The sequence below is a fragment of the Poecilia formosa genome, unplaced genomic scaffold (genome assembly GCF_000485575.1).
Source record: "Poecilia formosa unplaced genomic scaffold, Poecilia_formosa-5.1.2 Scaffold115, whole genome shotgun sequence".
Classification (NCBI taxonomy): Eukaryota; Metazoa; Chordata; class Actinopteri; order Cyprinodontiformes; family Poeciliidae; genus Poecilia; species Poecilia formosa.
The window spans coordinates 1,654,853-1,682,358 of NW_006800054.1; the positions used below are offsets into that span (position 1 = coordinate 1,654,853).

General features: G+C 36.2%; 2 protein-coding genes across 2 annotated transcripts; both read right to left on the minus strand.

The window, feature by feature from the left end:
- Positions 1–666: 666 nt before the first annotated feature.
- Positions 667–20,818, minus strand: tmem184a (transmembrane protein 184a). The gene is made up of 9 exons (XM_007560498.2): positions 19,543–20,818; positions 19,190–19,390; positions 12,913–13,078; positions 12,002–12,092; positions 9,144–9,219; positions 5,802–5,893; positions 4,715–4,884; positions 4,397–4,591; positions 667–2,022 (listed from the first exon to the last, which is right to left on the minus strand). Exons 2-9 carry the CDS (start codon positions 19,388–19,390, stop codon positions 1,793–1,795), a joined length of 1,221 nt encoding a protein of 406 aa, XP_007560560.1. The 5' UTR covers positions 19,543–20,818; the 3' UTR covers positions 667–1,792.
- Positions 20,819–21,642: 824 nt separating this feature from the next.
- Positions 21,643–25,904, minus strand: psmg3 (proteasome (prosome, macropain) assembly chaperone 3). The gene is made up of 3 exons (XM_007560501.2): positions 25,750–25,904; positions 23,066–23,288; positions 21,643–22,327 (listed from the first exon to the last, which is right to left on the minus strand). The coding sequence occupies exons 2-3, from the start codon at positions 23,276–23,278 to the stop codon at positions 22,175–22,177; spliced, it is 366 nt and encodes a 121-aa protein (XP_007560563.1). The 5' UTR covers positions 23,279–23,288; positions 25,750–25,904; the 3' UTR covers positions 21,643–22,174.
- Positions 25,905–27,506: the final 1,602 nt, after the last annotated feature.

The following is a 27,506-nucleotide window of genomic DNA, read 5'->3' on the forward strand; positions in this document are numbered from 1 at the left end:
AACTTTTATAGATTTTCTTTGAACATGTCTGATTAAATAAGCTTTTGACACCAGCTTTGCCAGTCTACAAGCTACTGTTTAAATTCAACCATGTAGAGAATAGGCTAGAATACAGAAAGGGTGACAAAAATCAAATATGGTTTTAGTAACTGCAGTTTGTTTTTTAGCCAAATTAGCTTGAAAAGGAAGAGTTTTTTATAGTCTCACAGCAATAATTTGAGGCCAACTAGTTGCCATCCATACTAACCTTGAACGAGGACAGTTAATGGCAGCATACCAGTTATTTACCCTTTAAACTTGTCAATCTGCTCATATGTTTTGTATTTATTTCATTGGTTTGTGTAATTGTGTAAAAGAAGAACAGCTAAATTATTTTTATTTTGCATTTATTTACATGTTTTCTCAATGAACTACCCTTGTGTACAAATAAAACATTTTTTCTGCCCTGATTGAAATGAAAATATGGTAAATTATTCCTTTTAGTAGTATTGATGTGTTTTTATACCTCTAAATAAAATTTTCCTCATCAAAATGTTCAGTTTTTGTTGCATTAAAGCTTTAGAAAAGTCAAATTTGAAGCCAGTTTAGCACTACTTTGTACATTTATGTTAATAAATGCCTTCCCAGAAAAAAAAAAAAAAAAAACCAAAACACATACACATTGGCACAAGTTAAAAAAATAACTTAACAAAAAGGTCCCTGAAAAGCTATACTTGCATATAGATTTAACCATAAAAATTGAGAATAAAAAGTAAAATGTATAAATGTTCAATAGTTGAAATGGCCCGAACTTTTCACAATAAATAGAATAAAAATGTTCACAATTACATATTTGTACACAAACCATACTGAGCAGTACAATTAACACTAATCAACTTGTGAACACATTTCATGACCCTTGCAAGATGGGATAACATGAGCATTGAAATGAAATCATAAAAACTACACAAAAAATAGTCACAATAGAGAATATTCCTTAAGAAAAAAAAAAAAAAAAAAACTTAGCCTGTATTACATGGCTGTCTATTTGGGCTACTCTTTAGCATGCTGAGAAAATTAATGAGATGATCCAACTTCCCTCTTTGTAGACAACGGGTTTATCTAATTTATGCCTGCTATGGTGGATACAAAGGATAGTGAAGTGCAGTTTGAATTGCCTGCTCCAAAACTAATACGTCTTTGAACAAAAGCCTTTCATTCGTCAGGAAACCATGCCGAGGAATGCTCAGCAAATACTTCAAACAAGCAGATGTGAGTAACGGTCCATGAAGTGCCATTCTCAGCCATTGCCGGCTTCCCCTGCCTCCCACCTGGAGTCACATATTAATCATCCGCTCTTTGAAACTGACATGATTCAGATGGAACGCACTTCAGACAGCCAGAGAGGCTGCCGTGGCGAGATGGCGCGGACGGAGTCGGTGTCGGGGGGCGGGAGGGGACGCAGCTGAAAATCCGGCAGCTTGATTTAAGGGAAGCGCGTGGCTCCTGAATCGTGTGATGAAGTGAAGATGACATGTCATTTTCTAGATTATCGCAGCAAGATGGAGACGGATAAGTTGTCGGCACATTCAGCGGCGAAATTTAAAACTTAAAATTTCATGCACATCCTCTGATTAAAATCATCATTACAGAAGCAGGTAGTCCTGTCTAAGTACTTGCGAAAATGAACCGCCTGTGTTCAGCCCAGCTCTGTGAGTAATGCAACACAGCTTTTTTTTTTTTTTTTTCCCCAGGGAGTCAGAGGTAAAGGTGGAAAGGGCACCAACACCTGGGTCTCTTGCTGGAAAAATGCCTAGAACTCATCATCTGATGTAATCAGCATGATTTTGTCAGACTTGCGAGAGCTCTTGTTGCCCGTGGCCACTTTTCCATTAGTGCTGGGCTGGCTGACCTCCTGTGTGGATTGCTGAGTGTACTGTTGATAGGCTGGCGAGAAGTTGTGGATGGCGTCCTGAACCATGTCGCCTGGGTTTATGGTTTCCTTCAAGCCGCTGGAGATGCTCTGCATTGGGGGAAGATTCTCTGCAGAAACAAAACGATAAAGTTTTTTGGTTTTTTTCCATGTACAAAACTGTGCTGTTCCTTTTTTTTTTGCATGGCATAAATAACAGTGAAGGTAGGTGTAAAAAAAACAAAAAGCAAGAAACTTGTCACTTATCTGGAACCAGAAAGATTATGGTAATTATATCACATTTAATGTGTTCGTTACAATCTTTTTTCTTTGCCTTCTTGTTTTATTATCTGGGTTGTTGCTTCTTATGCTCCTAATCTGTGCTTTTCTCTGTCGCCTCATTTCTTCGGTGTCCTTTACCAAGAATGCTCTGAAAACTGAAGCTTGGTGTCCTAATGTGCGGTCACTGGCCATCTCAGGCCCCAGGGCTGCTTGTTCCTGATCTGTGACTGATGGTCCATCTCTGCGGCCCATTCCTTCCAAACTGTCATGCCCAATGTTCATCTCTGCTTTGAGACATCCTATATTCATTATCATGCCAGCCCACTCAGCTGTAATATAACTGACAATTAGCAGTGACAGTAATAACGACTTGTTCATAGGATTAAAACAGTAATCCTTAAGAGAACAATGTGCACCTTCAAAAGCGTTTCCATAATTACTACCTTGAATGCTAGATATTTTTCCCTTTATTTTATCCTCTGTCAGTCTTCTACGTACCATGCCTCACTTTCATGCATCGTTTTGGTTGTATCCGGCTTGGATGGTAATTTGCTTTATCTCTCTTTTCCTTTCCACCTCCCAGCTGCCCTCAGGCTCCTAGTATGTGAGCCAGTTTCTTCTGAAGGTTTACTCTGGTTAAATACATTTAAAAACGGTGCTTTTCCTTACGACTGCCTTTAGAGCATATCTAAACCAATGTTGCTTATGGGTTTCATTGCTTTATGTTCTACCACTAAATTATTCTGTTACAACACATTGCAAAAGTGAAATATTCATAACTCCATTTAGATTGTCTACATTTTGTCACTACACAACAACGATAAAAAAAAAAAAAAGCAATGACATGAATGTTTTAAAGCAAAGAATGTTTTTGTATCAGAATGGCCCAAACTGTGTGGCAAGACTTAAAATTGCCCATCAAGGACAATCCATCCAATCTGATCGAACTTTAGCAATTTTCCAAGGCAGATTAATTTAGTTTTCAGTTTATGTGCACAGCTGGTGTAGATGTACTCCAAATGACTTGCAACTGTGCTTGCTGCGAAATGTGGTTCTACAACGTATTGACCTTAACATCACACCTTGTACATATTTCTTTTAGTACAAGCCAATTTTCTTCTACTCCACAAATCTGATACTTATATTTTTTTGATTATCAACAACAACAACAACAAAAAAAAAAAAATCCTACCATAAAGCTTTTTATTTTTTGGAGGAGTTATGGTGCAGGAGCGGCCTCGAAAAAACATGAGATTTTTGATGGTCAGAGAATACTTTTGCAAGACAGCGTAGAATAAATTATGTGTACTACGGCTTCAACGGCTTCAGCTCGGCTGCACAAAAAAAAAATTTGCATTGAGCAAATCAAGGTACACAGCATCAATAAAGCCACACTGTTGTAAGCTGTGCAGAATGAGGTCTGCAGAAGCAATCACAGACCCAGACCAGGCAAAGGAATTAACATTACCATACAGATTTTATGGCGCCTGAAGACTTTGCAGCCCTTTGCACCCAACAGTCATAACCTTTGCAGTCAGTTTTCTGAAAAATCCTTAAGTCTTTTCATTGTTGTGCCTCCCAGATGTTAAAGGAATGAACACTCTTTGTGATTTCACATAGACTCTGTTCTTCTCCCTTTCATTGTTCAATAAATGCAACTCATGTAGTTGAAGCTCCTTTTAGATCCAACCCAGACGCCCACAACATTCATGTGGCATGGATCCAAACAGTGGTTTGTTTAAAAAAAAAACATCTCAACTTTTGTACAAATAGACTGAAGATAATTTAGAAACAGATGAGATGTTTGCGAGAATCTCAAATTCTTTGATGTCTTTTCATGTTCTCAGGGCATGCATTCAAAAGTCTTTTCTTACAGAGGTAAAGAGGAAAACAAACAAAAAGCAATAAAACCCTAAGGTATAATCTTTCAAATGCTTTTGCCTTCATCAACATCAGAGCTGGAGAAATAAAAGCTTCAGTTAATGTCAACTATTCTGCCAGGCTTTGGAGAACGCGTCGGCTTTACAACACTGTTTAAAAGGCCAAGCTATGAGTTAAAGGTCAGTGTGACTGGGCCAGCAGAACGAGATCACCAAAGAAATGCTGCTAGAAACACTTTCAAGAATGTCATCGGAAATGCGAGAAGGGCAATTAGCCTGGAAACACGTCAATATAGTTTATTTGTTGCGACAGCAGTGCCCATTTTCAACTAACGCAGCTCACCTGGCACATCGTTTTTCTTCTGGTAGACGGTGCAGGTGAAGGCATATCGGAGCGCAATGGCCGCAAAGAACATTTCGATGCAGATGATGAAGTTCTGCCAGCCGGCTGCAACGGTTCCAGCACCCACATTATGTCCTTCGATGAAAAGTGCGTTGGGAATGACCCCACACCGCTCCAGGATAGCAAGGACCATTCCTGCGAAAAGAGCAACATTTTACCCGTTCATTTGTAGCTTCATGCACCGGTGGCGACCAGATTTCTATAAAAATAAAAAATGAAAACACACACACACACACACAATAAGAGGGATGAACTTACCTTGCCAGAAGGATAAAAATATGACAGACTTTATTGTGAGGAATTTGAGCACTGGTTCATACGGTCTGAGCAGGTCACTTGTGGCAAAGTAGAAAAGGAAGAGTGCGTAGAGGGCCAGGCTCACAGAGAAGTTGTAGATGATTGTGATGTACAGGTAGCCTCCATTAACACTGCATTGAGAGGAAGTGGAACAGCGTCAAGCAGCATTTAAATATTTGCCTAAGCATAGGTGTAATTCCATGAGTGCATGAGAGAAGCAGGCAGACTTCCACATTTGATTGTTTCTTGTTGCACTCGAACAGAGCTGCTACGATGATTCAGCTGTGACAGCGCTTAATAAACCATTGCAGAACAGAGCGCATGGTATGATGAAAGCATAAGAAAACAATGAGTGATTCATCGTGGTCTTGCAGCAAAGCTTGGAGGAAGATGTGACGTATGTGGCTGAATAAGAGAGGGAATGAATTAAGAACATCTTTAGGTTTGATATGAGGGTGAAGAAGAATGCTAACTGGAAACTTGTGTATCAAGCACTCATTAAGGTCTGCTTCCTTTATGTAATTTTGAAACAAGTGTTGTCACAGCTGACTCTTCAGATAGAGATGCTGAGATGAGGAGGTTCAGAAGATATCTAATGAAGAATTTAGAAGAATTTATATATGCTAATTCACCCTCCTTATGTTAAGAGCTTTGCTCTTATCCGAAGCCTTGAAACTTTTACTAAACTTTCTGAGTGCAATTTATGCCCATCTTTTACATGAATTATATACAAGTGTAAAATGGAACGGTCTTTTTTTCAATTTAAAGTACGCCAGTTAATTACAACCCTTCGTTCCAAAGCAAAAGTTGCAATATCACATTTGACCAAATATAACAGACTGATCCCATAACTTTGAGCTCAAGTCAACCATTTTTATCATTCTCCCTGCAAAGAGGCGATATGCCTATCTCCATTTCCAAATTGTTTACATGTTCACAGAAGCAGCAAAACAAACCCTCTGGAAACTACATGCATCAGTGGGATACACAAGAGAATGAAATGCAATAAAAAAAATAAATAAAATAAAAAAAAGGAGGTGCTGCTCACTTAAAATCTCCGTCGTGATATTTGCCGAAGGCCTGTAGGATGATGGTGATGGCCGCCATGATGGGTTTGACAGCACAGAACTGGAGAGTCGCCTGGAGGTTACATGACAATTCAGAATGGCATACCAAGAGACAGCAAGCAAGGGCAAAACCAACAAGGATGGGGGCATCAGAATGAGGTTGGGAAAATGTTTAGGACTGCTCAATGACGAGCAGTTTTTTCTCATCATCACAAACAAAAACATGTTGATTTTACTTTACTGAAATACATTTGTTAGTAATGCCTCATACCAAAGATCCCAATTTTGTCATATCATTAAAAATGTCCCTGTATTCAAGTTTTATGTTATAGACTAACAAAAGGAAGCAAGAAATTACAAAGAATGTCATGCTTCTTGGACGAAAACTATTGTTTTTGTAACTGTTTTCTTAGTAAGCATCTAAAAATATTTGAAGCTAGCTTTGCTGTGTCTGCTTGAGTAAATGCTTAGAAAATCTCTTTTTGCATTATTTGCAACAGCAAGTCATTTTTTAATTAGTCTATACCAGCTTTGAGGACTTAAAACCTGATTGGTCTATTGTTACAGCTCAAGTTCAGTCAGATTGGCTACAAACCATCTGAACATCAACCTTCATCTCTTGCCAGTTTCTGAATTTAATTTGGATCTGTACTTTGACTAAGCCATTCTGACAAAACGAAAATTGTCTTGTCCAAACCATCCAATTGCAGCTCTGTATAAACCCATGGTTGGCAAAACTCACTCTTTGTATATATAGTTTAAGAGTGACTAAATTAATTAAGGTAGTCTTTTCTTTAAAATAATTAGTTTTTTCTTAGTCTGATGTTGATTTAGAAGAACAATGACTCCTGGAGAGAGAAAAATTCAAGCCATAGATCCAAAGCATTCCCAATGGCAGGAAAGTAGCACTTTGTGTCATCTACTGAAGTCTGAATAAGCAAATCTAACAGAACCTCTCACATGAAAGTAACTGGCCGGCAGTGTTCAGTTTGATTAGTCAGAGGGAAGCTTCCCATGCTTTGCAAATTGCCATGAACAAGTATTCAAACTGCAGAAAAACTGATTTACTTTGAAGTTTCCAGTGCTGACAGTCACTATTTGCCTTTAACTTGTTGCAGTGCCAGTCTGTCACTCTGAAAATTCTCAAAGCAAAGATTTCAACATGAAACGCTGACATGTCTGGAGTTCAAAAATACAGAGCATGTTCTTGGTTTCTCCCAAAACTTAATCCTCCAACTTGCACTCTTTGGAGATGTATCAGAACTTCATAAGTAAATTTACATGTTGGTACACATCATGAAAAATGATAAAATGTCAATTATGCATGCCTAATTAGGATCATCTTCGAGTCGATGCAAAACTTTGATTTTTATTACTCTACATGTAAAGCTGTGAAATTTAGGTTACATCTTGTCATGGTTGTCATCCCATGAAATTGCCATTTTGTGTTGGTTAGACAGTCATTAGTTAATACTCTTTCTGGTGTAATATAAACTATTAAACAGTAAAACTCTGCACTTAATTCCTAATTTATTTGGATCTTGTACAACAACAGTGCCAGGGGTCTGCAGGGTTCTTTTTTTCTGCCCAATAAAATAAAACCTTCCTCAAGCATATAACAATGACACACTGAAATGTCAAAAAGCAGTTTAGCATGTAAGAGCAGCCCGCCCTCGCCCTTATCATCAAAACCCACAGTAACTTCAAGCTGCTTTCCCATATCAGTGATTGAACTGGTAAACTGCCTTCTAATGACACTAAAAAGATTTCCAAATGTGCAGAGACTGCTCATGTTAATAACCTCCCCACTCCGTATTTAAATAGGAGGGAAGGTCTATCAGATCTGCTGCATTGGTTTGATTTAAAGTTTAGCTTCAAGGCACTTTTAAAAAAAGATTTGTTCTCATCTGTGCCATTTTGTTTCTGTAAACTCCAGAACTATTGCTTCTAAAATAAGGGCATAAAGAGCTCAGAATAAAGACGGATGCTTCTGAGAACGCTGGTTCGTAATTAACACAAGGAGTCCAATGGATGTAGACCATTTACCGCATACTTCTGTGTGGTTGCTCATAAATCACCAACTTGGGCCGCAGTTCAGCCCTTATAAAATCGCTTCCAAACTCTTGAACGGGTTTTACTGCAGTTATTTCTGTTCCTTCAGCATGTCCCCCCCTCCCCCCATCTCATTTTTTCCTTCCACCCATCGTCCCCTTATTATAATTTGATACAGTACTCTGAACAGCCAGCTTCTTTAGCAATGACCTTTTGTAGTATTCCTTAATTTTGGAAGGAGCAATAGACCGCCTGCTGAACAACTGTCAAGTCAGCAGTTTGGCCATGACTGTACAGGCCATAACTTTTTTGTGCTAAAAAAAAAAAACAAATGGACTATGACAATTTCAAGTTTTCCATTACCTGTAAAACAAAGCCATCAAAATGACAAGAAATAAATGCTTCAAATACATCACTCGGTGTATAATGAAACTATACAGTACAAGGTTCACTTTTTGACCCGAGTTACTGAAATAAGTTAACTTGGATGCTATTCCGTTTCATTCAGACACACCTGTTATATGCAAGGCAGAATTATTATATTACTCTGAATCTCTTCAGCACTCCTTTCACATTGGTCCTGCTGGGCAAATCAGCATTTATTAACGTCACTGAAGCACTCTGACAAATAGCGGTGAGAATTATACAGAATAATACGTTTCAAACTGCAACATATCTGTTCTCAAATTACGAGAAATAAACAGATTCATTTATTTGTGATAAACCTAAATATTAAGTACTGCGTTCCACTGTATTAGAGAAATATCCTTTACCACTCTCTCAGTTGTGCCTCTAGAGAGAATTTGAAAGGTTTTCAATTTAAAACCTGTGTACACAACACTGTCAAAGTACACAGTTTATCATCTGCCTGTGGGGAAAAAAATAGTCCTTTTCACCATGCGTTTTGTTCTGAAGACATCTCTCAGTTTCAATATCCATCAGTGTTAGAGAGGAAGCCTGTGCAGCATCCCAAGACACAGAAGGAGCTCTGTGCTGACAGTTCACATCATCTCTCTGTGTACATCATCATGCTGCCTTCACCCAGCCTCACCTGCTTTTGCTTTCCCTTTCCAATGTTTTTAAACCCACAGAGCATCCAATTACCACAACTGTCAATTGTAAGCAGTTTGGAGGCTTTAAATAACAGCTCAGGGTTTTTGTTTATTTATTTAATAATGACAATCTAATGTATTTTTATTTTCAGCGCGAGCAAGTTTATTCCAGAGATCAGAGAGATCATCTCCAGAGTAGAGGAGAGGACTGAGGCTCACCTGTTTGCAGAATCTTAAGAAGCCGATGGAGTAGCTCATTCCAACCAGACAACACGTCCCATATAAACAACTTGACCTGTGTAGACAGCACGGAGAGATGGACTGATTTTGCATTGCCAAACAGGAAACCTACCAGAATGCAAATACTAAGTGCAAATTATCACATAAACGAGAGCACATTTGTACGAAAACAAAGATTTAATCAGCATTTTAATATATACCGTTGGACTACGTGATATACTGACAATGTACCAAGCAGCAAAAATTGTTGCTTTTAATTCACTTTTAATTAGATTATATTGTTAGTGCAGTTCTGCGTTTCATGCATTCATTTTGATTACTGTATTGCTTAACTTGCTTATTTACCGTCAACAACGACCCGAAGTCATCTAACTATTTCAATAATCATTTATCGCCTACGCATTTGACAATTTTCCCTTCACCAGCGCACATTAAACTTCAAACATTTTATTGCAACACGATTTACATAAGAGAATAACAAATGTTTGAGTAGCAAAAAACTAATTTAACAATCTACATAAAATCAACAGGATATCTGTTGAGCTACAACACCTGTCTCTACCAAAATGGAAGTGTTACTCATTCATTTAGAGATGTAGTCGATTTTTATTATCACTTCTTGAGGAGCTGTTAAAGCTTTTATTGTGGCCTCAAGTCTAGGAAAGATTAAGAAAATTAGTCTGCCGAAGTGCAAATAAACCTCTTATTGTGGGTTTTCTTTATCTAGGCAGCAAATCAGCCTGGCATATCTAAAACAGGACTGAGCACATAAAAATGATAAAAGTAGAAAAAAGGTAAGAAAAAGTCCTCTGCATCACCAGAAATAAAAATGTAAGTCAATATATCTTTTTAAATTACCATAACATCCACCTTGCAGGGTTATTTAGAGATGGGATGCAGGTTATTGGTGTTTAAACAAAAATGGGGGTGCATAAAACAATCGTAAAATAATATTTTGATTCTGTTGGGATGCTTAAATTAAATTGAATGTATTAATGTGTCTTACCGGTAGCAGAGTTCAGCTCTGTGTAACTATATGTGAAGTACAATAAAAATAATAATAATAAAAAAACAAAAAAAAACAACTAAGAAACTTCCACTTAAGGTGCTAAGTCCTTAGCAGTGCTACTGCCAAACTAAAATTCACCAAGGTTAATCTAAAAGTAACTTCCTTTATGATGACAAAGGTTTTGTCATGATATATAATTATTCATAATATACCTTAAATGTTTTTAGGACTCAAAATATAGATACTGCTGGTAAAATGCCTGATTTCTGTGATGCCAAACAATAGACTGATGAATAATTTCTAAACCTTTTCCACATATGTGACATTTATTTTTTTTTTAACTATTTAATAAACAGCGTATAAGATTAAAAAAAAAAAGTTGCCATAACTTGGTTATAAAGGTGTGCACCATGTTCAGATTCATTTACAGCATTTGGTGTCAAGAATTCACACCTACAATCAATTATAATAACTAAACTAAAGCTTCAATTGTCTTGAAGGTTGACATTAGCCCACCTGCATTTTTTACGTAAAGTCATCATTTGCAAAGTGGCTATAAGTATCAACATTATTTTGTACAAAATGTCCCATGGCATTATATACTGTAGTTGCACAATGGTGCTTTGAAGCAAGTGGGAAATCTGGAAAAACAAGGACATTAAAAAAATCTAAACTGACTAAAAGATGAGTAAGAAACTGGTTAAGGAGGCTGCCAAGAGTTCCAGGGATTTCTAATAAGTAGTGTTGGTCTGCATGTGACAGCCATCTCCTGTATTCTTAATGTCTGGACTCAGAAGCAGAGTTCAAAGACAAAAAGTATTTTCTTCCAAAGAAAATATCCAGCCCTCAAAATCTTCCAAACCAAAATCTTCCTAACCCAAATGTGTGAATGCCTGAAGGAAGTAAACTTCAATTTCAGGATGATCATCTCAAAGTGCATGGATAACTTTTGCAAGGTAGAGCAATTTAATTCAAGGGTGTGAACATTTATGCTGTGTTAACTGTATTTGCTTTTCTACTTTCATTATAAAAGATTTTGTCACATTTCCCAGAGTGAAAAAAAAAAAAAAAAAAAAAAAACTTTCAAAAAGATTTAAAATAGCTTAAATTTCAGAAACATTGCATTTTAACAGGGGTTTGTAGAGCCTCTGTCTATAGTATTGATTTAGTCGAGCTGACCACTGAGCACTATGAGTCACATTCACCCATCCACACTCCCAAATTGCAACACAACTATTCTTCCCGCTGAGTCACAACCACCCGCCTCCAAAAGTTTTCAGTTGTTCCACTTGAAACACAGCTTTTTAAATCCCAATAAACTTAAAGTTTATCATCACTTCTATCCCTAGCCAAATCTAAATGAATAAATGGGATAAATGAATTAATTTATTTGCAGGAAATTCCTGACTGGTTTGACTGTAGACACATTGACATTATTATTATTTTTCTTACACATTTCATATGAATCAGGTGAAACAACAAATGTTTCTAACAAAGAAAGTCTAAAACTAAAGATCTGAACATTATAGTTCTGTCTTTAGAACCTGGCAAAGAGTCTGTGCCCAAAACACAGACTATAAAGGGCATTTCAAACGCTGAAAGATAAAGCAACTGCCACCTATGAGAGTTGTTTACTACTAAGACTTTCAGAGTGAACTTCAAACTAAATGTTAATCTAAAGGCCAGAAAGACAATTCTGCAGCTTATATAGCCATAGAAATATTTGCACAAACCCAGCTGGTGCATTTATTTGTCCTGAATTAACATTTTGAATATAAAATGAAGAGGAAATACATGTAATAGGTAAAGTGATTCAGTCTGTACTTACTGTATAGGCTTCCCTCTAATCTCAGACATGATTGCACTCTCTCCTCCAAGATACTCGAAGGACAGGCTCAGGAAATTGTAAATAACAAAAGCTGAAACACAAAGAAATGTTCTTCCTTTAATAAAATATCTATATTTTGCACCACTGCAGCTTCAGAACTGTTTCCCATCCCCTTCAAGTCTCACTTTTCTGTGAAGGTCACAGAACATGAGATGAAAATAAACTCCCACATAACAAAAAAATAATAATCATCATTAGTTCGACTTTATAGAACAATGAATGCTTCAGTACTGACATTAAGGCTTTTCCAATGGTTCTGCGTCTCAAAAATCCCTTCTTAATCCTTTGTTGCTATTTGAGGGAGGATTAAATGAAGCAAATGCAGATTGTGTCCGGTGTAGAGAAGGTTCATTATGCTTTAGCTGCAAATAGTGTCAGTGCTTTCTGGTGCAGTCACAATATGGGGCTTTTAGTAATCTCCACAATCTAATCTTACAAATAGCTTTTATTTAAATTAGAATGACAATCACCTTTGCAACTTAGAAAATACTTATATATTTCAGTCTACAAATAATGATTAAGATGTACAATAGTACATCTTAATCATGATAAAGTGCTACACGTCACACTTTATCAAAACTAACAAAAGCAAAGCCTGTTACAGTCCAAGAAAAAAAAGGGATGGTACTAAAATTACTCCTCCAAGAAATGCAACACCTCCTATAATGAAGTCTTTGGTTATGAGAACAATGGCTGGAGGAAGAAAAACTAGTTTGGTCACTTTCGTGGCTCTCTGATATCTGCAATGACAATGAAGGCAAGAAAACAACCATCTCTGCACAAAAAAAAAGAAAAAGAAATAAAGAAGACATCTACCAGATACCAGATCACACTTTTAGTGGTATACATACCTTCATAACAGTCTCGAACGGAATCGAAATAAACATAGTACTGGTCGTTGCTGATGAATAGGAGGCTGAGCCAGGAGTCAAAGGCATAAACTGGCACAATGAACAGTATACGGATGATGTAGCGCTGCTCATTGGGGACAGTGTAGGACCGGAGGTGTGTGTAGATCTGGAATAAAAAACACAAAACATAAGGCATCAGTTAGAAAGAAGAATATAGTTAGAAAACCACATAATTTGCTTAGGAATTTTACAATGTGTGAACTTTGCTTCTGAACATGGAGTAAAGCACGGCAATAAAATCGGACCACTGCATTTCTGAAACCAGAAAAGCATTGTAAAAAAACAACAGATAAGAACAAGTGCTGCCTTAGTCAGTCTGTCTTAGCTGGGGTTTGCATTCGATAGTCACGCCGTCATTAACTGATAATGCAATTAAATCAACCGACGTGCTGACAAAGCTGCCTTGTCAGCAAGCTTGAAAACTTTCGTCTCCAGTATACTTTCTGTGACAATTGAAAAAATAAATAAAATTAAACATGTGGGGTTTTAGTGTTGATGATTTTTCGTAAAATGAAGTTTAATTTAGATCTTTTGTTGCTTAAATGTAGTTGTGAAGCTCTTTGCATCCTGATAAGGCATTACACATTCAAGCTTCTTCAAAAATGACATTCTACCATGACATTCGTAATTTCTACCAACCTTAGGGAGCTTTGTCAACCTGCTTTGTCAACCAGTTAGTTAAAGCCTTATCTACTTTATTGAACTTCTGCTTTGCAATAAGGAAATGCAGTTATGCAACTAATGATGTCGATCAATAGGAATTTGCTTGGACAATTTGAAATGATAATGGACCAAATAAGAATCGACTGTCCCAAAGAAGAATCAGAACCAAATGAAAGGAAATATAAAATCTTTATAAACCCATATAGAGTAATTGTTAGTTATGCAATTATTCATCTGTTAATCTTATCAAATGATGGTTAAGCACATGGGTACAAAACAGTTTGTTTACAAGTATGAAGTGAAATAAGATTGAGATGATATGGCAAATAGGGGTACAACTTTGTGACAAGGGGAATTGGCCTTTTAAAAATAGCTAAAGGCAAAATTAAAAAAAAAAAAAGACATTTTATTATACTAATTCAAAACGAACAGAGAGCTTTAACTTTATAGGATATCAGACATGGGTGTAATTTCCCATCATTAAACATCAGCAAAGTTAAGCATCAATATTCAAAAGCCTGCAGGCCCAATTTAGATCTTGCATCACTTGTAATTTTTATCCAGCAAATTATGTCAATTGCACATAAGAAATGAACACTTCATTTTTTAATTTTAATTGCATTTATATGCACACGAAAATTATGTGTTCCTTTGTTCTCGTCTGACTTTGCATGAGATTAAAGGACGGACTCCTCTCGTTTATATGCGGCATACATAAATGGTTAATTCCAGTTATTGGGATTCTTTAAATGATTTATAGCTCTCGGTTTCAAAGCCATTGTACGAGACCTCACTGTCAATATTTCTGTAAAGAAAAAAAAAAGACAAGCAGCACCCTCATTGAAAATCTCTGCACCTTTTTCTGTTGTGTTCACATCAATGCCTCTTCTGTTGAATTGAGTCAAATAAATACCTGCAGCTACTGGCGAGTTATATGCCGCATTTCCATGTCAACTTCTTACTGCGCTCAGAAGCCAGATGTCATGTTTTTTTATTTATTTATTTATTTTTTTGGAGTATTGTATACAGAGAACATGATGCTACATCATTATCAAAAACAAGATTGTGACTTAGCCAATGTTTACATTTATAAAGCTATGGATTTTATCAGGAAGGTATAATTTATAGCCACAGATTAACTTGCACCCACTGTTTGTCTGCTATTATGAAATGAAGCTTTAACATTGTCTTGAATAAACAGATTACCCAACTCACATTTTAACAACCTGCCCAATACTCATGCTTTAAACTTGCAGGGCACACCTTGTTTACAACAAGAGTGCTTCCAATTGAATTTTCACACAGGAGTAGAGAATGTAGCATACCAATGTTGTTCCCTTGGGCTGATTAAGGTTTTAACACACATGACTCTCCTACGTGGCCCCCTATGGCCTCCATGAATGTAACATGGCACATCTGACAAGTTTGGGAAATACACACAGGAAATGTCAAGCAATGCTGAAATGAATCTCAACAGTGACCTCTGGGTTCTACAAAATGTCTAAAATAACTAACACTCAAGAAATACATTTTAGAAATTAAAATACAAACAAAAGTGTTTGTTATATTCTAATGAAATGGTAATACTGGTATTCAACTAGAAAACATAAAGTAGGATGTATGAAAGAAAATTTATAAAATTATTCAGACACGCAGGGATTTACCTAAATTATTCCACTTTGACACCAAAGCTTTTAAAACTTCTCTGTATAAGAGTTACGATCACAAATGGGAATAAGACAGCCACAACGTTAACAGATTACAAATACCCGAGTTATGCCAAATTAAATTAAAAACATATCTGACTAATGTACTAATATTTCTTCATCTGAAGATTAATGAAGTTGTAAATAAAAGTCAATGTGCTCACAAACTGCTTTGGGAAGAGTATTATATATTTAGGAAACGGGTTGTTAATTTTTTTGTATTAATTTAATGCAAATCTTTGTATTAATCAGATTGTTTTCTCTAAATGCATGAAAAAAAAATATTTCATGAACAGAAGCTGCTTGATTAAACTTCCATTAGAAGCTGCCCATTAAATCCCGATCACTGCGAGACTGGGAATGTGATGAATCCTGTGGACCGACTCCACTTGGCAAACAATCCAGAACAGAACCAGAGTTCCCTCTGACTGCAAAACGCTGACCACTGACGACAGCAGTGCAATCGTTTTCAGCTTGGACTTATTTCTGCAATTTCCCACCTGACAGCGGAGAGACAATGCACAGGCAACAGGAAGCAGTTGAAACATATCAGCTCCTTTTCATTTCCAACACTTTAAGTTCCAAAAGAGCCAATAGGACCACCTGGACAAACGCTTAAATATCAGCATGAACTGAATTGTCAACATCGCAGAAAAACGATTTAAGGTCAAAGAGTGTTTAGTATTCAGAAAGAGCATTTAGCAGTTTATAGCCATTCTCTGAAGCCAAGTCGGATGAAACACTGCCAGCATTATATCGCTGGTCCAACAGACCGTTTTATTCCCCCAGTGTGACACAAGAGATGCCTGTTGCAAACTCACTCTATTCCCCCAGCAGAAAACTTGCTATTTATTTGTTCAATTAAAATGTCTTGCTAGCAAGTGTTTGGCCAAACACGTACTATATTAAAAACATAGAAACCAATTTGCAGGATATTGAGTTACAAATCCCTAAACGAGGGTGTTGGTGCTGCTGTTGTTGTGTCTCCCTGATGCGCAGATTACTCATTAATTATTTCCACAACACAGCATACAAATACATGTTAACAAGGATTAAAGAAATTCTGTGTGGCTGCTTACTAAATGTTTTTGTGTTTTATTTTAAAACAAAAGACGGATATTATGGCTGAATACGAACAAAAAATAATAATAATAATAAAAAATGTGACCTGGAAAACAACAAGCTCAAACAGCTGTGAACATTATCCCAGTGTCTACTGATTTCCCTGCTGATAAAACACAGCACTCCTTTATATTCACAGCAAATGATAAAATTGTAATGATAAGCTATCATCTCTGCACAGTGGGCAACGTTCGCTCACATGAGGAAACACTAATTTTACAACAATGATGAGATAGCAGCGGGTAAAGGTGGTCCACAGTAAACCATTTATTTCTCCTGGCCATCAACTTCTGCCATGCAGAGAGGGCTTGCTGTGTTTCCGTTTCTTTGTAATCAACTAGGAATTTTTTTTTTTTTTTTTTAGTAACTTAAGGTCACTTTTGTGTTTAGAACAAGCAAACTTTGAAGACATATGAGAGTAAAAAGAAGCTAACAGTTTGTGTAGATAAAGTTTACTGTAAAGCATATTTATGAAATGCAACACAATACAATACAGAAACCAAGTCGCTGTCCGAGTGGCATCCCAATGTTTTGCCATGATTTTTCAGAAGGCTTACGGGAAAAGCATTGAAAGCAAATGTGCTTTCTTTCAAAACCGTATTTGTGAGGTCAGACACTGAAGTTGGACGAGAAGGTTTGACTCAATCTAATTCATTCCAAATGGTGGTTGAGGTCAGAATCAAGTTCTTTTGTTATAAACCAACTCCTCCATGTCTTTTTAGGACAACACTTTGTGCACTGGTATAAAGCCATGCAGAAACAGGAAGAGGCCTTCCCCAAACCATTTCCACAACATTACAAGCAATATGTTGTTTTTTTTTGTCCAAAAAATATAAGCACAAGCCCGTGGTGAAGAATGAAGAATTCCATTTTACTGGAACTAAATGCGCGAGTCAAACTCCTGAAAAACAGCCCCATGCTAGAATTGCCTCTGCAATAAATGTTGCAGTTTACACAATGCAGTGAGGAGAGTTTTGGTCTCCTGGCAACTGATAGCCCCAGACTCAGAGAAACACAATTTGTCACTAAAGAGCCCACTGCATCCAATGCTTTACATTACACCTTTTGATGTAAGCGCTTTGATCTAGCTGTTCGGCCATGGAAACCTATTCCATTATACTCTTTCCACTGTTGAGCTTGATTAGCTTGAGCTAATCTGAAGGCCGCAATAAGCTTGGAGTGTGTTGCTATTGATTCAGCAGAAATATGGCAACCTCTTTTCTTTATATGCCTCAGCATCCAGTGTAGCCACTCAGGGATTTTACATGGCCTACCGCTTTGTGGCCGACGTCCTGGCATTTCTAATCATTTCCACTTTGTTATTATATTACCAACTGTTCACTGTTGAACATTTAGTAGCAGGGACATTTTATGGTGTAGACAGATGGCATCTTATCAAGGTACACGCTTGAATTAACCAAGTTTCTGAGAGGGATCAAAGGTGTTCCATCTTAAAACTGGAAATATTTCTTTAAAAATATATAATGTACAAAAAAAACTTAAAGCATATGACTTTATACCATAAATTAGTGAAATAAAAGGTATACATTTGCAATAAGTATAATCTTCAAGGGCTGCATGGTGGCAGAGTTGCATGTTTTCCTGTGTGTGCATGAGGTCTCTCAGAATACTCTGGATTCCTCCCACACTAAAAAAACAAAACAAAAAAAAAACAAACATACATTTTACTTTTAATGGCCACTCTAAGTTGCCCTTAGGTGCAATTAGGTGTGGGCATGCACTGCAATTTTTAAACAATACAAGGTTTATTCAGGTGTAGCAAATGGATGTCCCCTTCAAGTTAATGTGTTTGGAACACATCGACAATAAAGCCAGACTTGCTAAAATTAAGGTCTGAATATATACAAAAAATATATATAAATGAATAAACGTTTCTGTCAAGTCCTTATCAAGTACACCAAAGTGTACTTGTGCCAAAGTGCCATTTTTTTTTTAATGTAGCTGTTGATTATTTGTGAGATGTCCCTTTGCCTTTTTACCGTTACCAGTGCTTTTTCAGCTTGGATATGGAAGCAGAGTGCAAAGCAATGAAAACTAACCACTGTAATTAGGCACATTAATATCAGAGATTCAAATGGGAGGCTGCAGCTCCCATTTGTGCTCCAATCGCTAGATTGGTAATGATGCTATTAGTTATGCAATTCCCTCAAAAAAATAAATAAATAAAATATTTGCCATCAAAGGTTGCCGTTTTTGGAAACTCCTATTGATGACCGAATGGAAATACACCAAGTCTCACTTATCGTCTTACAGATTACAGCAATGCTTTATCAGATAAAGTTGGTTGTTTTGGCAAACAACAACTTTTCTGCTCTTCTGAAAATTTTGCACCTAAAACAATAACACATTTCATCAGCAAGGCCTTGGTGCAGCCTTCAGTATAGCAACACCCTTGAAGGCAATAACAAAAACAGCCACCGGTAAAAGAAATAGCAGTATGAAAGCAGAAGTGGCCTTAAACCTCAGATTCATGGTGCAAACCTAGAAAATAAAATGCTTCAACCCTTTATTGCAGAATTCAAAGTATGCATTTCTTACTTAAGGCAAAGGAGGAGTCCCCTAGCATCTCTGATTACATTTTCACATAATTGTGGCTGCAGAGCTTTAAGGGTGTGTTTCCCTCTGCTGTTGTTTGATGATGAGATTTTTGTTTTTCTGGCTATGGGGTGTGTGAAACATAATTTAGTAGAGCACCACAAACTCACCTGGTGGCATGTTATGAGCAAGGCGGACCAGACAAATATCCCAGACAGGGCCTGAGCAGTCACTGTGTTCAGAAACATCTGATCCGTGAGTGACCCGTTCCTTGTCCGAATGATGGTTATGTTTTCCGGAAGGATTGGCTCATCCAGGTGAACAATCGAATTATTTTCGGACGATGAATCCATGTCCAAAGAGCCGTTCATCTAAAAGACGAGAGTAAAGAAAGTCACCGTGAAGTGAGTTTATTCTAGCAGCGATAGATTTTACAGATGACATTATTTGAAAAAAACATCTCAGACGCTGATCGGTAAATGTCACTCATTTGATCTCTCTCTACTGTCAACAAGCGGCTCACCTTGTTCCGAGTGGAAAGCAGCTTTATCCTGTTTAGATGGCAGTGATCGTCCCGGGTCAGGGTTAAAGGATCAGCATAGAGCACAAAACACCCGTTTGTCAGCCGTGAGCAAATACAAAACCCGTTTTAATTTCATATACGAGACGTGTTGAGCAGGAATAGACTTCCTTGTTTTTAACAGGTGCCTCAGTAGCGGAGGTCGAAGTCCACACAGAAGGAGATGAAAAACTTAAGCAAAGGTTACAACAAAGAAGGAACTACAACAGAGTGCTGTTCAGCACACCAAGATAAGCATCTAAAAGCTTTCTAAGAAACACTTAAAAACTGAAACCTGTGTGCGCGCAGCGGTTCGACTCAGCAGAAGTAAATAGGCTGGGCACAGGTAAAGGAATCACGTGGTCTCGACTAAACGGATGTCGTCATCACGTTGACTAACAACGTGCAATCAGTTTTATTAGCCTTATCGGCGTGTCAGGTGCGAAGCCGTTTTATCTTTACATTTTATACATTACCAGCATTTCCGGTTAACATGAATGAGAACATATTTGAGCTGGGGTGGAACTACTTAGCATTACTCAGTTACAGTCACTATATATACTTTATAAGGAAAATACTTATATGTGGTAGTTTCACTGCACCATATATTAATATTATTAGTGTTAATCTCTTACTTGAGTATTTCTGCTTTCTCTAAACATCTCATTAAACTTAGAACAAGGATGGTTTAAACGAAATATCCATGACACACTTAAAGTTTATGTTAAAGCGGGTTGTTTGTACACAAACTGTTCTGTTATTTTCTGTATGCGTGTATGTGCAGGTCCAGTGAATATACAGTTAAAACAATAGAACTGAAATTACTTCCCCCTATCCTACCATACATACACCACCTTTTGTAAGTATTCCCTCTACAGCTTCAAGTCAGGACTGTTTGGGCCACTCAAAAATAATAAAACTGCTTCCAGGCAGAAGAAACAAGTTGAGTTTAAAAATTACTGCCAGATAATCTGTTGCTTACCTGAAGCTGCCAAAAATATACAGCTTTAATTAGATCAATAAATTGGTTCGCATTGGCTTTATGTATAAACTTGCAACATTAATCTTTGCTATATCATTTACTTGCAAAAAATTATATTGTCACTGTTTGCATGGTGAGCCTTATTTCAATTCAGTTCTGAATTTAACTGAATTTATTGGGACTACTTGACAGCTTTGAAACACATTCAGGTTTTATAGCAAAGCCTCACCCTAAAAAAGCTAGGGCAAATCTAAGCTTTAATTTGAGTACCTAAAAGTAATTTTGAAAAATAAATTAGGCACTTAATTCAATTATACTTTATTTTACTTTTCAAGTTCAGCCATTTCTAGGAATGTCTAATAAATAATCTACACATCTCTTTTTCCATGGGGTATAAGTATGACAGATTTAATGGGTCCATTTCTTTTAGCCAAATGGCCAGTAGGCTGGATGACAACCCCTGGTTATCTTGTAACCAAACAGTCAGGATGGCTGGGGAGGTAAAATTAAAATCTTCAAAACGCCCTGCAAGAAAAACAAAAAAACAAAAAAAAAACAACAACAAAGACTGACATGTTGGAGTCGGACAGTTTTTAAGTGACCCCCCAAATCCACTCAAAAAAACATTTTCTGTCTTACTTATCATCACAGATTGTGGAGTTTGCTAAACCCAGCTAGGACTTTGACTGGAACAATGTGCTCTGGTTTGGTGTGGCAAAGATTTTTGGCATAAGCTCCAGGTATCCTTAGCATGAAACAAAGAGGAAAAATGTAGAAAGGCATACCAACAGTGGAAACAATGTGATGTGGTTTATCTTCTAAATTGCTTTGGAACCTTGTTAAGAGTTCATGGCATTATATTACTACTACCAAGACCATTTTAAATAAAATTCTGAGTGACAGTAAACTGAAAATGGTTCAACAACTGGTCTTTTCAACTTCTGTTTTGTTCTACTGTTCAAAATATGGACAGCGGGGCTACCAATGTTGGAACTTTCTAAATTTATCAGTGCAAGATTATGCTATGGCCATTAAAGATCTCATAAACATACTTTAAAAATCAACTCGTTCCTCATGAAGTAATGAAACATGTTCATTAAACCAAGATGAGCACACGTTGGATCAACATCTGTCTCGCACCAAAAAGGTTCCAGTCATTTCCAAGCTCACTAAAAGCCTTCAATTCTCACAGACTATTATTATTAGAGAAATAAAACAATCCTCCCCCACATCTAGTAATAAAGCAATATCCAGCTTTGAGAAAATGAGAAATGACTGTTGACCTTTACTTCATGTTTCTGTGATAAGAATGCTGCAATAAAAAGACGTCACCAAACATTGCGCAGTCCAATGTGTATGGAAGGAATTAGTCATTTATAACAGGCAGATAAAGCAACCAAAAAAGTCACTAGACTTAAAATAGTATGTTGAACTTGTCATTAAAGAATTTTATTTCTGAACATTTCAAGTAATACAAAACTTAGCTGATGGATTTCGAAATACAAAAAAGTAATATTTTATATCATTTTACAAAATATGACACCGGTAGGAGCAGCTACCGTTATTTCACCAGGTCTTTTTAGTTACAGTCATTATTTTGGGGGCTCTGACTTTCTACCACACTTTGCAGCTTTTGATGATCTCTTTGATTTCTCGTATTGTGTCTATGGAGGAATCCTTCAGGGCCAGTCCCAGTAAGATAGGCCTGTTTCCAGCTTCGAGGGATATGAACGTGGCCAGGTTTTTAGCACAGACATGAGTCAAAGGCTGTTGAAAAGAGGAAAAAAGAAAAAAAAAACACAAATTAGATATAAAGCTCTTAATATTGCATGCCAGAGCTCTAAATCCATACACCCGGTAAATAAGAAATCAACTCAAAACCACTTTCCAATTGTAACTTGAGAGAAAGCCTAATCAAATAACATGTCACTGCTGCTAAAAATGTGCTACATTATTCTCCGTCTTCAACAATATATCATAATTCACTCAATAAACACCAAGTCAAAGGAAAATTGCTGTTTGAAGCTGTTTTTAAAGCACTCATACATCTCCAAATAGAACAATCATTTATCTTTATTCTGTTTTAATTAAATTGTTCATGTGTCCTCAAGATGCTGTGTAATGCATATAACTAGGAGATTACAAAGGAGAAATGTCCTTATCTTCTTCTGTCTTTTCAAGACAGAGTAATTATTTTTAAATAAATTAAAAGTCTAATCAACATCTTGCGCAAACTTTGTAACAATTTATATTTCTACGGATGACACACCTTATGCACTGTGTGCCTGTTAAAATGACAAGCTCAAGCAGAGATGAAATGAGTTTTCTTGAGTAAATTTTAAAAGACCGCTGAACTCCGTGCATCTCATTTCTCTACAATCTGCCAGAGTAGTTCAGAGCTGATCTCATCTGGCCTTTCGCCACGTGAAATGAGTTACCCCATGTGACAAGAAGTCTATAATCACACTGATGCAATATTAATCTGACCAATTTCACCCAGCGTACCTCATCTTTGCCCAGCAGCACTTTAGTGGAGAATGTGGGGGTGCTGATATCATTAGATCGGGAGTCGGGTGTGACCGAAATCAATGTCCCGATTTTGCCGTACTGGGTAAGGACCACAAATATGTAATTACTGAACTGTGTGCAGACGACTTCTGTTGAGATCCCATTCACTTCTTTTTGTGCTTGTCTCGATTTGATGATGGGCTCAGCCATTTTGTTAATCCTGGAGAGAGAAGCAAATAAAACAAAAAAAAAAAAACACTAAATGAATTATTATTTCTGAAAGGTAGCTGGGTCTTATTATTGAACATTTGATCCTACACAAACAGATTTAAGTTTACTGACAATGAGTTATTATATTTTAAACTAATTAAACAGTCTGCTAGTTAATGTCATCAAGCATCTAGATTCCAAAAGTATTTTGATTGCAAAAACCTATTCATTTAATTTATTTCAGCTTTAGAACTAAACTATAATGTTTCATTTAGAAATGCTGAATAAACACCAGTCAAATGTATAATTTTAAATACTTAAAAAGGCAGAACTCTCATTAATGACAGATTGTTTAACATTGCACAATATCTAAAAATCATTTTGAACATGAGCAGTTTTACTTTCAGATAGCTAACAGTTTGAGCCAGAGTGACTTTTTTTTGGTATACTTGCATATTCAATACATGTATTTAATACTCCTTTAACTTTTCCTTTAGTATGAAAGTGAGAAATTGTCTGTACTTGTATATGACTTTATCTAGTCCGGAAGACAAGAATGTACAGCTTAAATTCAGAATTGTATGTATATTTTGAATAATAAGGTTAAATTAATTTCTTTTCAGATCAGATTATTCTCTGTTTTAGTATTTAATGGGGAAAACATATTTTATCAGTCATTCTTGAGAATAGGGACAAAACAGGTCCTATGGATAAAGCACAAAATTTGAATAAAATATACACAAAATATAATTTTTTCAAATATCTGACTTAACTAACCTGGGTCATGTGAGCACAACAATGTATATTTTCCTGGTATTTGCTGAATTCTTTTTTTTATTTTAAACATTGTAGTAGGTGGCTGGTGTCTTTTAAATCCCTTGTCCAGGAGCATAACTTAATACATTATAATAGTTTAAAACAATTAAAGAAATACTAAAATTATTTATTATAACAATTAAGTATAAGTAGTCATATAAATAATTATAAAAGTATCAATAAATTGAATTAAAAATCATTTTTATATATTTTCGAACTCCATTGAAATTTGTCCCTAGTTTTTGTCAACACCGTCAGACATAAAAAGAATGTAAAAAAATCAGGCATTATTGGGGGGCACCAGAACTTCTGAGGACCCCATGACCACTTCCTTTCTCTTCCTTTGCTAAGAGGGCTAGTTCGCTCTGGTTAGCTTATGTTATCATTAAGTTTTTTCTTCTGTTCTATTCCTAAGTTGCTCGTCACAACTGTGATGTGTCAACATCATAACTGACAATTTACAAAACTTAGATGAAATTTTGTGAAATAAATCTTAATTTTGGTATATTGTAAAGATTTGATGGACCTGATGAACTACAATATATCTTCCTTCAGAATAACATATACATTGAGGTAGTTTGGCATTTTGTCAACTCCATCAGATGTCAACGCCATCAGAGTTTCTGAGACTCTTTCAGTGAAATCTGAAATCACTTATCTCACTTAAATGTGCAGTTAATTCATTTTAATGTATTTTACATAAATTGCATTACTTCACATGCATCAAGTATTTCTTTTTACTCACTAGTTTGTCACCACCTTCAGTTCTGTGTCAACTCCGTCATGCACTGTCAACTCCATCAGATTGACTTTTTGTTGCTTTTTGTTTAAAATATACATATTTTTTGTTTCTTGAGAAGCATTTGTCTGTAAAACTGAGTAAAAATATCACTAGTAAGGTACTTCAAAAATAATTTTATATTTATTTTTGTCAGATGGTGATGACAAAGTTCTGGGTCAGGTCGATTAAAAATGTAATTAAAAAAAAAATAAGGCAACTAGGAGCATGCAGTTTAGCATCTTTACATTTCCAAAACATTATTTGTCATAATTGCATACATAAGGTTGAGAAATAATGAAAACAAATTGGGGGAAATTAAAACCCATTTTGTCCCTATTCTCAAGAATCACTGTTATTACAATTTTTTATTTTTTATTTTTTTTGTGGGGGGGGAATAAAAATATTACAAGTCAAATAACTGACATGTTATTCTAACCACTAAAGGAACAGATCATTAATCAAGGAAGGATAAACTACGTGCTGCATAGTTAGTAAAGGAAAAAAAACAAACTTAGAGAACATTACATCTTTTTTTAAGACATTTTCCTAATCTATCTAGTATAATCATACCGGCTGATATCTTTGGACATTTTCAGACAACGGGGCATGAAGCAGACAGATTGCACAACTGAAATGGCTAAATAGACTACAACAACGTCAGAAGAGGATATACACTATATACTCAAATATATACTCAAATCCACAAGCGAGCAAGACAAGCGGATCATTTAAGGTATTTTGAGTAAAGACAAGCTTCATAAGAATTGCTGAAGCTGCAGCTTGGAAGCTAACGTTAGCTTCCCAGCTACGACGAGCTCCGGTAGAAAAACGAATATCGCTATTAAAAAGAAGTACAAACGTATAAAACTCTCACCATAAATTTCTGTCTATCCAGTTTATAGAATATGAATACTTTTATGGAATATGAATACTTTTGTTGGTTTTAGCTCGGCTCTGCTAATCTTCCACCACTATGACAACAAACCGAAACAAACGTGTTCCGCTGTGTTGAGAGTACGTACTTTACGTGATAACGTCACACCAAATCTCCACCTATCGTGTGGTTCGTGGACAAAGCGGGTCCAATTTCTTGTTTAAGTTGGAGGATTTGGCATGACAAGTGACAGAAACTGTTTAAATTTCTCTTTTAAATGTAAATAACTTGCAAAGGAGGCCACTCGACACATTTTAGTTGAAATAGATCTAAAAGTCAGTCAAACCGCAGAAAAAGGATCATAAAGAAGAAAATGAAGGTGCGATGCCAAAAGCAATTTAAGAAAAAGAAAAGGTAGGATTTATTCAGTAGAAGGCGTGAGAGATGTGGAGAGAATAAATAGTCATATCACATCTTAGTTTCTGACATATAGGAGTTACAGTTCCTTAGTCGTAGTAGGGAAACATAGGTAAATGTGATTATTGTTGAAGATGGAACTAATGAACATATTCTGCTGGACTATCATACAATAATGGCATACAATAATTTTTTGCCAGCCGTCAAAAACCATAAGAAAGAAGAAATCTTGTGAGTTAAATATATTTTTTTTTATTTTCATTCTAAATTTCATCGTAGTTCAACTTTAGTAGTGTCTGNATCTCCCACAATGCATTCCGATTTTTACCAGCCAACATTACGGCTTCTCGCCACTAGAGAGCAGCAGAGTCACCTCAAGCTGCTTATTGATTTTCCCAGCGAATAAAACTGAGACATCGACAAGCTAACATCAAAACGTCCGAGAAAAGAAAAATTGATTTACAAGTAAGACTGTGAATGAAGATGTGTGTGAGTTGGTGTCAGGGCGGCAGGTCGCGCTAGATGTTATTTTGACCGACAACATAAACAAATAAAAAAAAAAATAAAAAAAATCGGTCATGTACTATTTTTATCTGTGAAATTACAATCATATTAACATGGGCTATTTAGTCGCATTTTATGCGGTTTAGTTAATATTCACCGTGAATCCAGATCCCATCACCAATTAAGCAGATAAATGTATCCACATCTAAGCGACTTCACATTTCTAAGTCTTCGCAGCGGCGGAGCCGCGTCCGCAGTGGTTTAACAGCGCACTGCGCATGTTACAGTCTAATTAACTTTTGCATCGTCATTTATTTCCTCCAGATAAACTACCGGCTCCTCAAGTGGATTAACACAACGTTGCATTCTCTTTATTTTTCTCTGGTCTGAGACTTGAATTTTCAACCAAAAGTTTGTAATGCGCTTCCTAACCGTTTTTTATTTGTAAGAATTGATTTTACTTTTTAGCCATTTAGCCAAGACTCTATAGAACCATTTGTCTCTGCTAATGACATCTGCAATATTTTTTGATCCCAGGCTTAGTTTATGGACTGAACAGACACCACTATATATTTTGAACTGTTGATTTTATTTTTGAACCATTTTTTAATTTTGAAGTGTTGATTTTGTTTTCCAACCATTTTTAATTTTAAAGTGTTGATTTTATTTTTGAACCATTTTTTTAATTACAAGTTGATTTTATTTTTGAACCATTTTTAATTTTGAAGTGTTGATTTTATTTTTGAACCATTTTTTAATTGGAAAGTATTGATTTTATTTTTCAACCATTTTTTTAAATTGCAAAGTGTTGATTTTATTTTTGAACCCTTATTTAT

Bases quoted from the DNA above. Each gene is read 5' to 3' on its own strand.
- tmem184a (XM_007560498.2), bottom strand. From the start codon at position 19,390: ATGAACGGCTCTTTGGACATGGATTCATCGTCCGAAAATAATTCGATT. The intron at 12,093-12,912 runs GTATGTATACCA...TTTGTGTTTCAG, and splicing joins CGTTCGAGACTGTTATGAAG to CTTTTGTTATTTACAATTTC. The intron at 4,592-4,714 runs GTAAGTTCATCC...CTCTTTTCGCAG, and splicing joins ATTTTTATCCTTCTGGCAAG to GAATGGTCCTTGCTATCCTG.
- psmg3 (XM_007560501.2), bottom strand. From the start codon at position 23,278: ATGGCTGAGCCCATCATCAAATCGAGACAAGCACAAAAAGAAGTGAAT. The intron at 22,328-23,065 runs GTACGCTGGGTG...TCTTTTCAACAG, and splicing joins TGCTGCTGGGCAAAGATGAG to CCTTTGACTCATGTCTGTGC.